This window comes from Phyllostomus hastatus, unplaced genomic scaffold (genome assembly GCF_019186645.2).
Source record: "Phyllostomus hastatus isolate PE091 unplaced genomic scaffold, TTU_PhHast_1.1 phas_scaffold_193, whole genome shotgun sequence".
Taxonomy (NCBI): Eukaryota; Metazoa; Chordata; class Mammalia; order Chiroptera; family Phyllostomidae; genus Phyllostomus; species Phyllostomus hastatus.
Window position 1 is genome coordinate 5114544 of NW_025334015.1, and position 13037 is coordinate 5127580.

Below are 13037 nucleotides of genomic sequence, written 5' to 3' on the forward strand. Positions count from 1 at the left end.
ACACACGGTGACGGTGACAAAGCAGCAACCCTGCCTGAGCCCAACAGCCCTGCTTTCACGTCCCGTTTGAGTGATTTCATAGGACCCCCTTAACCTCTCCAGGCCTCCGCTTTCTTCGGCTGTGAAATGGGTTGATTTTCATTCCAACAAGGACTAGCTAATTAGAGAGGACTCTGCAGCTCCTGGGATCTAAGACCCTGGAGAGAGGGCTGGAAAAAAACGGGGCAGATGTGTGATCCAACAGCCTGTCTAGCCTGGGGTTCATCTCGTCCGACAACCCCGCTTCTCAGAGCTCCGACCCGCTCCCAGTACAGGCACTGATGAGGAGGAAGGTAAGCGAGCAGCTCCTCAGGCCAGTTGTGGCGGAAGAAGCCACCGCTCCAGGCGCCTGGAGGCCAGGGCCAGAGAATGTGGTCGGGAGCCCCAGGACACGGGTGCGAGGCACGAGCTGGAGCTGTGGGCAATTGAGGCCTGAACGCTGCGGTCACTGCCCCATTCTCTCCTAGCCCCCTCCTGCGGGCTAGCTGCTGCAGGGTCCTCAAGGAAAGACCCCTAGAGCGGCCCCGTGCCCCCTTCCCCTCCTGGGCCTAGTTCCTGGAGCCGGGAGCACCGCCTCTCAGGCCTGAAGAGAGGCCTGCTTTCTGCTTTCTTTTCTCTCCGAAAGGGGTGTTTCACGTTTTGGCCAGGGCCCATTGCAGTGCGGCTTGCTCCCTTGCTCCCTATAACAGATCCCGTCCATTGTGCTCTGGCCCGCAACCCCCGGTGGTGGCCAGCTCGGCTCTGCCCGCATCTGGGGTGGGCCACAGTAAACTCTGGCCACAGACCAGAGAAGAGCCAGGGCCAAAGCCCGAGGGACAGCGAGGCGGAGGTGGCTGCGGTGTACGCACAGGCGGTGAGTCAGGAGGGCAGCAATCACTCTGCTGCCTCGCTGTCTCAGTAGCCACTTCCACGCGCAGTGCTGTGTATGGTCTGCAGTTTCGAGCAGGCGAAACCAGACAGGGAGGCCAGGGAGAGGAGAAAAGGAGAAAGGAAAAACGGGAGGCAGGAGGTGAGAAGGGAGAGGCAAGAAGAATGTAAATGGGGCGGGGGGGGGGGCCGGGATGGGGAGAGAGAGAAATGAAAGCAGAGTGTATGTTAGAGAGAAAAAGATGCAAGAGAGGCGTGGAGAGGTCAAAGTGAGAGCAGAGACAGGGCACACTGACAAGGCCTCATCCCTCAGCTCCTAGCTGGGATACCCCTGACTTCGTCCTACACAGACTCAACCCTACACTGCGCGCCCACGCAGTCACGCAGCCTCCGCTCGCCCCGTCCCCTCCGGCCCCGAGGTGCAGCCGGGCCCGGCCCCTTCCCCGCGGCGCAACCCAGAGCTGGGAGGGCGGGGGCGAGCCACGAGGGAGGGGCTGCAGGGAGGAGGCAACCAAGTGGTTCCAGCTCACTGTATTTTTTTTCCCCTTCTTTCTCCACTCCTCTTTCTTTCCAAACAGGGAAAAGTGTTCCACGAGCGGTAGAGTCTTTCCGCCTCGTTTTTTCCTCCCGAACCCTGGTCCCCGCTCCCGTCTGGGCGCCAGCTGGTGGGGCGCGCGCAGAAGGCCAGTCTGCGAGCGGGAGCGCGTGGCGCGGGGCCGCTCCGGCGGCGGCACATGGCCGCAGTCACCCCGCAAGACTCCGGAGGCGCCGCGCCCAGCTTGCCCGAGGTCCGTCGGCTGCGCTCTGCCGCCCCAGCGCCAAGCAGAGGCTGAACGGAGGTACCCGTGTCGGGCGTCGGGATGACCCTTCTCCTGCTCCTCTGGCTAGGTGAGTGCCTCGGGGCGGGCGGGGGACGGGGGACCAGGGCAAACACACGCCTGCGTCCGGGGACGAACGCTGGCTCCGGACCGTGGTGCGGCAGCCCCTGGAGTGAGCCGGCCCCTCACCCCCGGCCTCCGGGCTGCGGAGGAGCACATCTGGCCACGGAGCACACTCGGGGCTGGAGGTGGTTTCTGGTCCAGCTGGGCTGTGACCCGTTGTGGGGGGTGTCTTTTGGGGGATTGATGTTCAATTTTAGGAGTATGTGGGGAAACTAGAGGATTGGGGAAGGAAAGGCTCCTTCAGGAATTTTCGTGCCAGGTTCCTGCGGGGTTGGGGGGCGGGGATAGGTTTTTGTTTCAAACAGGCGCCTCCGGGGCCCAGATTGGAAACAGATGTGTTGAAGGGTCAGCGGAAGGGAAGGGGGAAGAGATGGGGAGAGGAAAGGGGTAGAGCACCCGGAGAACCAGGAAGATGCAAACTCGAAAATGACCCAGGGAAGGAAGAAGAGGGAAGGGACAAGGATTGGAAGGGAGAGAGGACGAGAAGGGAAATATGAAGCAGAAGAGCAAGACTGAGGGAGAGTGAGCAAGGAGAGTGGGAAGAAGACAAAAAATGGAGTGGAAGAGAAAAGCGGAGAGAAACAGGTTCGGGGCAGAGAGAACTGGACCCTCCGGTGTGTCCCTTCTGGGTGTCACCCAGGCACGACTCCGGAAGCCTAAGACGCCCTAAGGCACAGATTCCTCTGGGCTGAAGCAGGCAGGTTTTCAGGAGCCGGCAGGACAGAACACATCGAGGAGTGTGCACCAGGGGCCGACAAGAGGGAGGTGTGAATATCGGGATGCCCGGGGCAGGGAACTGGGGCAGGGGTCGCAGGCAGGAAAACTGAAGAAAAGCCACGATTTGCACAAGCAAACTCGGGTTTCACCTGAGTTTGACCCTGGAAACAGGGCCAAAAGTCAGCGGAGTTCAGAAAACCAAAGAGCCAGCCTGTTGGGGTAGAGTGAGCCCTACCCTGGACACCAGGCTGCCAGACAACTTGCCTTGATTTTGAACTGACTAACTGGGTGACCTTGGGCAATTTATTTACTACCCAGGGCTTCAGTTTCCTTAGCTCCAAAACAAGACCGGCAGATGGTTCCTAAGTCTCCCCCCAACCCCCACCCAAGTCTGACAAGCTGAACAGCCTAACACGCAAGGAGGTTGACAGGGCCTGATGTCTAGAAAAAACACCCCCCCACCCCAAAAAGTGAAAAGGCACTAAAAAGTCCCCCTGAAATAGCTGTCTGGAGAGCTCCCTGTCTGTCTCTTTCTCTTTCCCTTTTTTTTTTCTTTTTGAAACCTTACAAACCAATCAGGCCATATGCATGCCTGTCTAGGTCAGCCTCATGCCGGTAATTGCCCAGGTGAGCAGGCTGCAGGGGTGGACTAGCCAGAACTGTTGCTCAAGGAGGCAGGTGAAGGGCCACTATTTTCTGAGCCCTTTTAGATACTGCCAAGTACTGCAATACTGCTCCTGTGCACAGCCAGCATGCCCAGAGAGCACCTTTGTCACCTTTACTGGCCTCTGCCCCTAAGCTACCGGTCACGAGATGTTCAGTAGACTCAAACATCAGAGCTTCCTTGTTAAAAACATCTGGAATTTCTTAAGTGCTTATTATGCTGAGCACTATGTATCTTGTTGATTCACTTTTTCTGTGTGCCAACCCTGTTGGATACCCACTTTATTATTCCCATTTTGCAGATGAAGAAAGCAGGGTGGAAAGAGATCAGGTAACTTGCTCAAGACCATCTGCTCATCCTTAGCAGAGATGGGATCTGAATGCAGGTTGTCTGCCTCCAGAGATTGCTCACAAAACCACCACAATCTACCACCTCCAGACACTACAAAAGGACTCCTAAAGGTGTCCTCTGTTGTGAGGTCCAGTTTGGTCCTCCACATGGAGCCTAAGATGTCCTGTGCCCCCGTCCCGTACAGGGTGGTTGGGGGAGAGGACACCAACAACCTTGCAAATAGTTTATAGTGGAAAGTGAAAGGTGACTTCGTCCCACCAGGTTAGTTGAAATCAACTGGACTTGATGATAGTTCTCCTCTTAGTTCATGAGAAAGAGGAACTTACCAAGGCATGGCATGGACCAAAAGAGTCACTGATTCACTGTCCATCCTTATTGGGTTGCTACTATGTGTAATCATTGCGCTGGTGAGAAAATGATCTGTTAGGCTGATACTCTGTCTTTATGACAGAAACCACCCCTCGTGATTTCTTTCTTGGTTGTCTTTATGAATTGTTACAAACAAAAGGCCGTGTCGAAGAGGAAAGATGGACTGCCGACTCAGAATTCTGCACAACTGGAAGCTCCAAGTTCACACCTACTGTTAAGCTTTGCCACAGCTATGCCTTTGTCAAACAGACTCATGACATCCTGGCTTTAAGTTGATGAGCCAGTTCAAATAAGAAGTCACAGAGAGGATGAGCTGAAGGGCAGGACAAGGGACAAGGCAGGAGCCCCAAGCAGAGGTTGGTGAACCAGAGACAGGCATCTGCAGGGAACTACCCCAAAGGAGGGCTTCTGCCATCCCTGTGTGGGTCGAAACCCTCAGGGGAGCACCCCTGTGGGCTGGAAGGTCCGTATTTGTGAAGTGACTCTGGGCCGTGGTATGCCTGGGCACTCTTTAGCAAAGCCAGGAAGAAAAGCCTCAGAGTTGCCTGAATCCTAAAATCATCTGCTGGTCCATTGAAGGGACAGTTAGTTCCAGGGCTGCTACTGGTCATCCCTGGCGTGGTTTCTGGCCTCTTTTTTTTTCTAGAGATTGCACAGTATTGGAAGGGATTCGGGAGGGCTAAGAGTTCATAGTCAGAAGAAGGATGGACCCATTCACTCCTTGTTTTCCGGACCTGCCAGTGAATCCAATCAAATGCTTGCCTCTCTGATGTGAATGAAAAATTACTACCCTCAGCCCTATGGAGAAGAGGGAAGGGGGACTTGATGGGCTCCCCAAACCCCAGCCCCTCCTGTGACTACCACCCTTCAACTCTCCCCCTGAAGCTCAGGTCCTCATTAGCCCGCCTGAACCACTTTCCTGGACTCTGTAACAGCTGCCACACCACTGTCCTGCCTGAACTCTGTCTTCTCCACCCCTAGCACCCCCACCCCCTGCACACTGCTACCAGGGTCACCCTGTAGCACAGCTGCTGCAGTGCAGAGAATTGGGATCTGACTCCCTTGTCTGTAGAATGAAGGCGCAGGGATCTTGAGTTCAAAACTTCTGTAATCCTGTGACCTTACTCCCCTCTTCCATAAACCTATCAGTCTCTACTGCTTATAATGCTGGGCATAAACACTTCATTCTCATATCAGAGATTTTATAGAACATCATTCCTCTCCTCTCCTCCCTACTCCCAGACAACTGTCCAGAGAACCTGGGCTTTGTCTCGTGCCTTAAACATGTCCCCTGCTTCTTTCGGTTCTATGCTTCTGCTTATGATCACCCTCCACCAAAAACACCCTTACCCTCTACTCCTGCACATCAAAACCTTGTTGACCTTCCAAGTCTCACCTCAGACACCACCTCCTCCATATGCCCAGACATGATTTCACCAACAGTATATCTTTTCTTTCCATCTTTTGAATCCCAGTAGCCTCTCTGTTGTGCTGTGTGTGTGGGATAATGATCTGAATGCTTATCTGATACCCCTCAGAGTGTAAGTTCCGTGTGGACAGTAAGTGTCCCATCCACCTGGGCTAAAGACTGGTGAATGCTTTGTTAAGATAACTGGATATTTGAGGCATTTGGAACATTGACAGTCAAGAGAGGTGAAAGATCTGGAGGATCAGTGCTCTCAGTGGGATGGCACGATTCTGAGGAGCCTGGCTTTCATGCAGCTTGTTTCTGTGCTTCCTTGTCCGTTCATGCAAAACCAGGATCAGTGCTATTTTTTTAATTATACATAGAATGTCACATAGAATGCCCACACATAGAATGGGCAGGGACCAGAAAGCATACCGTTATACAAACTTACTTTGTTATAGCAACTATGTTAGTGCCAGATTAACAATAGACTTTTTCATGGAAGCTTGTGCCTGGGCAGGCAAGGAGCTTTGTTTCCCAGAAAAGGCATTTAAGGAAGTCTCGAGTGCATAGCTTGCCAGTCTGCAGTCTGGCGACAGGTGTTAGGAGGGGTCTGTGTCCTTGCCTCGTCTTCCTGGGTTGGTGATGGTGGGTATAATAAGAACGACAAATTCCCGGTAGGCACGTGCCGTGTCTCATTCTGTTTTTGTCTCATGCTCAGCTGGGCAGTGTACATGTGCATGCATTTCAAGAATGTATAAAATAATGACATTTTTAAAAGGTAAAGTGCAAGAGGGTCAGAGGTGGGAGAAAGCTAAGAGACGATCTAAATCGATGGTTTAGAGAGATTTGGCTGAAGTTATACAGCAAGCTTAGTAGGAGGGCCGAGACGAGAACCCCAGTTCCAGGATTTGTCCAATTACATATTCTTGAAATAGAAAATGTTTCTCCCTCCTTTCCAGCTCACACAGTTAAGCTCCAGGATCACAGTTGCTCTTCAGAAGCTTCGGTTAAATGAGCTAAATGCTGAATAATTGGCATTGGCTTTTATGTTGAGAAATTGCCTGAAAAATAGGGCAGATGTCGTAACATTTCAATTTGGCCATCGTAACTGAAATCTTGGAAACTTCTGTAATGTCTTGTGTATTTAGGAGAAAGAGAGACCCAAAATCCCAACCATGTGAGTGAGTGCCTAGAAGAAACAGTGAAAACTCAATGGCTATAGCCCCTTCATAATTTTGCAGGGTTATTCTGGGCAAGTCATATCTCTCTGAGCCTCAGTTTCTTTCTCTGTAAAATGAGATTATTAGCTAAGGTTATTGTTACATTTCCTATACCACAAACAGTCTCTGATTTTTTTTTTAATTCTGAGAATTTGCAGGCTGGTCTAGGTGTAGTTGTGATCAGGAACACATAGGTGTCACCATACTTATATGGCATTTTCAGGCACTTGTCCACGCATGGCAGTTGGTTACCTATGATTATAAATCCACAGGGCTGACTACCCAATGTGAGAGAGCCATAGTGACTCCATCCTGGAGTGGCACTATGGCACTGTTAACCAGGAAACCTCATTCAGGGTCAGGCTGCATGGCCAGAAACCCCTGCCCAGGAAGTTAAGTAGCTGAAATACCTGAAGGACCTCATCCTAAGGAGAGTTACCTCCAAAACATCCCCAAGCATGGACACCCAGGGTAGACTTCAGCACAGAGGGTCTGTTGTGTGAAACAATTTGTAAGAATTAAGCACTTTTTTAATTTTTAAAAGGAAGGCATAATTTATATATCATAATATGTACCCACCAAGTATGCTGCTTAATGGGTTCCTTGCTTAGATTTGAACTCGTAGTTGGGTTTTGAAATGTGAATTATGTATTATTAGTTCACTTATAGCACTGAGAGAGAATAGTATGGATTATTACGATGGTAGAATTCAGTGCCAACATTCGTACAAGGTTTGGCAGTTTACAAAGTATGTTAACATACCTTATTTCATCCTAAAATCACTCTTGGAGCACAGGTGTCATTATCATGCCATTTTACAGAGAAATAAACTGAGGCTTAGAGAAATGAAGTGTTTCTGAAGACTACCCTGTTAACAAACAGCTGAGCCAGGACACTAACCTAGTGTTTTGGTTTCTAAGACCATTTGCTTCCCATTCACCAGGAGGCACACAGTTCTTCTGAAATGGAGGCATCTGTGCTGCCAAGAAGAGAGGAGCAGGCTGAAGCAGACTCGCACTTTACAGGGTTTCACAGAATCAGTCCTACAGGGAGAAACGGAACACTTGTCCCACCCCCTCTGCTTCCACTTCATTCAGATGGTTAAGAAATGGTGTGTTTGGGTTAATGCCTCTGGTTCATATCCCAGAATGACTGCATGTGTCAGACGTGGACTACTAATTAATCAGGAGGCTTTGTGGTTGTCAGGGTTACTGCTACGCAGACCTCGCCCTGCACTGGAGTTGGATGCAGGAACTCCCCTTGTAACACACAGTCCTGTGCGTGGGGACACGAACAATCAGGCAAGACTGCAATACCTGTTGCTTTTTCTAGTTTAATTCCTGTCTTCAGCGGTTTAGACTTCTCCTCCGCAATCTCCTGCCCCCAAATGCAGACAGCAGCAAAAAAGAAAGATTTTGGTTATCTGAGCTTCTTAGCTGTCTGGACTCTGGAAAATAAGTTTATTTCCTTTGACACCATGGGGACCACAATGGGGAAGAAGGCTGAAATCAAACCACCTTGATTTGGTCAGCGACAGTCAGGTCACTGGGCATGTGGCCTGAGCCAAAGTCTGAGGGTGATAAGACTAGAGACGCTTTGCTTGCGTGGAAATCAGGGAGGAAGCTGTTTCCTTCAGTCTCGCGTAGAGAAGGGAGAATGGCCAAACGTCTTCAGATGGTCCCTCCGTTGGCCAGTGTGGAGTATGGGAGGTTTTCCTGAAGCCAGGCAATAAAGGGGATATGGAGAGTTCAGGCACTCAGGGTGACAGAGGAGAGAAGGAGGAGGACCAGGAGGAAGAGGAAAAAGAGGAAGGTGTAGCAACAGCAACAATAGAGGGTGAAAAAGCTAAGCTGAAGTCATTGCCCGCCTGTGTTTACCGGGCAGTTTCTCTGAGCTCATTCTCTTTGCAGAGGGCAGGGGCAGCTCCTGGAGCACCCTTCGAGGATCCGCTTGAGCACTCACATGTGTGCTGTAACTTTTCCACCTCGTTCATGCACTCTCACTTGCAAAACCATGATGGAAGGGAGCTGCTGTCTGTAGTTCAGGCCCTTGGCTAGGCTCTGAGACTCCAGTTATATAAAAAGCAGAGTTTCTGTTGTGCCATCTGAGAACATCCAGTGGACAGGACGTATTTCTAAAGAAGGAATTATGGATACATGGAAATGCCGTGATGGGGAAAGTACCCAGGTTTCTCAGGGCCCCATGGAGGCAGCCCCTTCAGCATGTGCTGTCCTGTGCAGATGGGGCACTTCTCCCCCAGGAGGTCCCCAGCACTGTGTCTGAGACTCCCCCACCCCTCACAGCACTTGCACATTCATGAGGGGTGTTGATGGATCGCCCCCATCGTCATCAGAACTGATAGTTAAGTGGTGCATGTCCTGGGCATTCAGCCAGGTGCTTCCTGGAGGGATTGAACCTCCTGATGGCCTTGCCTATGGAAAGTTATGGTCTCATTCTTCATCGCAGCCTGCCAGCGAAATAGCTCCTCCAATTTTCTCATCCCTCGTGAGATGTTTTTAAAAAGAGAGAGAAAGAGATATATCAATAAATTTGTATCTCTTAATTGCTAAGCATGGTGGCCTGTTCATGCAAGGTTTTAATGGTGCTTGTCCACATGGAAAGCAAATAGGATCAAGCCAAGAAGGAATTTTCTGTTCTAGAAGACACCCATAACATTGAATAGAGACTCAGCCCCTGACAGTCGTACTTTTTCTTTTGTTGGGCGGGTGTGAGGGAGGGAGAGGATCAAATCCCAAAGACTTCATTGCTTAAATTTAGGCTTGGGTTTGTGGCAATCATTCAGACTGGGAGCAATAAGTCTTCTAACCCAGCCTCTGTCACTTCTCATTACTTCCAGTGACAGTTCCAATTATTTCCAATCACTCTTTGAGGGGAGAGCTGAGGGCATATGAGGCTTCCATGTGGACCAGCCACACAGCAACCTCTGTAAGCGCCTGGCCCCGGGGTCCTCAGACCCTGACTCAGCCACTTCCTCTTCTTCATCATCGTGTGGCCTGGGGCCAGTTACTTCACCTTCCCTGCTGGGAGAGGCTTAGCCTCCAGATATCCAGATATTTGGAGGGTCTGTTTGCACTCCGCTGACCTCCTGGTGTTACAGAGCAGGGCCAACCTTCAGGGCAGCATCCACTGCTACTTCTCCACCCTGCAGATGAGTTCCCAAATGTCCTTCAGGGAATGTCACCCTGCTCCAGGGCCCCAAGAATGGCATCTGTGCCCCAACTGCAGCTGCTCTGGAACAGAAACTCATGTGTTGTAGTCTGAGGCCAGAGGTGCCCTTCCTTGCCAAAGCGTTGTCACAGTGTGCGGGCCTGCTTTTCTTCGGCCCTGCCCTCTCTCCACCCATTCCCTGTGTGCACCTGGGCTGCGCAATCCTGGATGGGCAGGATTGGGCAATCCAGCTGGGCAATCCTGGATGGTTCATCTGAGCTTTTGCTGTCAAGCCCTGCTTTATTAAGCACCAACTATGTACAAGGCACTATGCTAAGGACTTTCACAGGAGTCATTTCTTGTATCTTCACAGCAACCCATGAGGCAAGTATTATTATCCATAGTTCGTGAGTCAGGAAAGTGAGACTTAAGAGGTGAGCTGTTCTGTCCTAGGGCTGTACCAATGGAATATAGCAAAACAGAAGACTGGAACTGAGTTTGCCTTCTGCTTCACCTCTGATCTGGGGAAAACAAGAATGAAGAGACAGACAAATAGCAGACATATGGTGACACCCAGCCAGAGGCCACTCAGGGACCCGATCCACCTGGTCTCTGAAAGGTCTGCCTAGTAAGGAGGTGCAAGTTCCCGCATTCACCAGTTTTCCAGCAGTCATTTATTGTGACCAAAATTAGGCCCCAGTGAGCCCAACTCCCATACCCAAGATGTGTTGAATGATATTTCCTTTTTAAATTTGGAAGGAAAGGAAAACCTCAAGGTGAAAGAAAAATGTTTGTTTTTTTCCACTGACCTGAACAGCCAAGAGTATGATTTCCCTCTCTATTAAAAGGGGCCAAGCTGCATGTCCCAGATTTCTGCAGACCTAGAATTCCCACTCCAAATGAATTCTTGGGCCAGGCAGTAGGGTCTGGGTTTCCATGGTCCGGGTCTCCATCTGCTTCCTCTGGTGGAGCTCCGTGCTGCCCTTGCTCCAGCCAATAATAGAGAAGCTCAGCAAGCTTCGGCCCTCCCACCTCTCCACCCCTAAAGAAGGAGAGGCTGGAAATGGGGCCACCTCTCTGCAGCCACCTTCTCTGCTCCATCGCCTCTCATTCTCTGTCCCCGGAGTCCTGCAGCTTCCCAAGCTCTGAGGAGTCCAGGTGGCCCCTCACATGTCTGCCACTTTTGCTGACCTTCCTGGTGCTCTTTCTCTGGGCTCAGTAGGGCCTTCTCTCAGATTCTGTACTAAGTGAGAGACACAGAAAAAAGAGAGACACACACAGAGACAGAGAGAGTAAGACAGAGAGAAAAAGACAGAAACAGAAGTAGAGATACACACAGAGATATAGGGACAGACACAGAGACAGAACACACGAAGGCAAGAGAGAAGAAAAGAGTGTGAACTCTGTAAAGCTCATTTTTCATATACTGACTCTTTTCCTTTTTATTCCTCCCTCCCACTTCTCCAAATTCACACCCCACAACCTGGACAAAGAACTTGCTCCTGAAACATTTTGCTAGTGGCAGTGCTCTGCCCCCCTGGTCTGCCCTCAGGCCTCATGCCTTGCTTTATAACACCTTCATGCCTGGACCCTACATTTCCCATTTGCCCGGTTGCCTCTCACCACTTCTCCCAGACCAGCTCCCACCCATGCTACAAGATGGTGGGCTCCTCTCCTCTCACCTGCAGAGGCATCCCTGACACTTGCAGGTGGAGAGCACCACTCACCCGTCTGGACCCCATAGCCTCTTGGCCAGTCCTTGGAATAGCTTATGTCATGTTACATTATAGTCAGGGTCTGTTTTTCCTGTGTGAATGTGAGCAGAGGACAATGTTGCTTTGTCTGTAACACCAGGCCCAGTGGCTGGCCCACGTTAGATACTTGAAAAATGGATGAATGAGTGAACACATAAAGAAGCAAGTTAGTGTAAAGTGTAAGCTTATAAAAATAAAGAGATTACCTCTGCTACAGTATCAAGTACCTGTTACCTCTTCCTAGCTTACCTTTTTTTAAAAATGTTAAATCTATTTGAGTGACACTGGCTAATAAAATTAAACCAGTTTTAAGTGTACAAGCCTATAATACATCCATATATTGTATTGTGTGTTTACCACCCAAAGTCGAATCTCCTTTCTTCATATATTTGGCCCTGATTACTCTTTTCTACTTCCCCCCAACCCTCTCTCCTCTGGTAATCACCTTACTGTTGTCGGGGTCTAGGAGTTTTTGTTTGTTGGTCTTGTTCATTTATTGCTTTCAGTTTTATATCCCACATATGGGTGAAATCATATGGTTTTTGACTTTGTCTCACTTATTTCACTTAGCACGATAGTCTCAAGATCCATCCATGTTGTTGCAAATGGCAGTATTTTATCTTTTCTTATGGCTGAGTAGTATTTCCTAGTATATACGTTCCACATCTTTATTCAATCACTTGTCAAAGGACATTCTGGTTGTTTCCATGTCTTGGTCACTGTGAATAATGTTACAGTGAGCATAGGAGTGTGTACATATATCTTTGTGCATAAATGTTTTCAAATTTCAAAACATTTAAAATTTGTCAGTAAATTTGTTACTAAAATTTGTTAGTAAACATAGTCACCCAGAAGATGGGTCAAATGGTAACTCTATTCTTAATATTTTGAAGAACCTCCATACTGTTTTCCACAGTGACTATACCAGTTTACATCCCTGCTACCACTGAACGAGGGTTCCTTTTTCTCCACAGCCTCTCCAACACTTGTTATTACTTGTCTCATCAATCATGGCCATTCTAACAGGTGGGAGGTGGCATTTCATTGTAGTTTTGATTTGCATTTCCCTAATAGTGAAGTTGGGCATCTTTTCATATATCCATTAACCATTTGTATGTCTTCTTGAGAGAAATTTCTGTTCAGGTCCTCTTTCCATTTTGTAATTGGATTGTTAGGTTTTTTGTTGTTGAGTTGTATGAGTTCTTCATGTATTTTGGGTGTTAACCTCTTATCTGAGGTGTTGTTTGCAAATACCTTCGCCCATTCAGTTGGCTGCCTTTTTGTTTTGTTGACAGGTTATTTTGTTGTTTGTTTTTCTCCTGTGCAGAAGCTTTTTAGTTTGATATAGTCCCATTCATTTATTTTCATTTTTACCTCCCTTGCCTTTGACATGAAATTCATAAAATCCTTGTTATGACCAAGGTTTGTAAGTTTAGTCCCTATGTTTTTTTCTGTGTAATTTATTGTCTCAGGTCTTTGATCCATTTTGAGTTCCTGTTTGTACATGGTGACAAAAAGCAGTCTAATTTCCTTTTT

General features: G+C 49.2%; 1 protein-coding gene across 2 annotated transcripts in view; it reads left to right on the forward strand.

The window, feature by feature from the left end:
* The first annotated feature begins 946 nt into the window (after positions 1-946).
* LOC123832585 (CXADR like membrane protein) overlaps positions 947-13037 on the forward strand; it is a 104634-nt gene continuing 92543 nt past the window's right edge. The window contains exons 1-2 of one of the 2 annotated variants that reach the window (XM_045860311.1): positions 947-1048; positions 1485-1794. In XM_045860311.1, coding sequence (XP_045716267.1) covers positions 1767-1794 — 28 coding nt within the window. In that variant the 5' untranslated portion in view covers positions 947-1048; positions 1485-1766. Of the gene's footprint in view, positions 1049-1202; positions 1326-1484; positions 1795-13037 lie in introns of those variants that run through there. The other variant, XM_045860312.1, reaches the window with a different exon arrangement.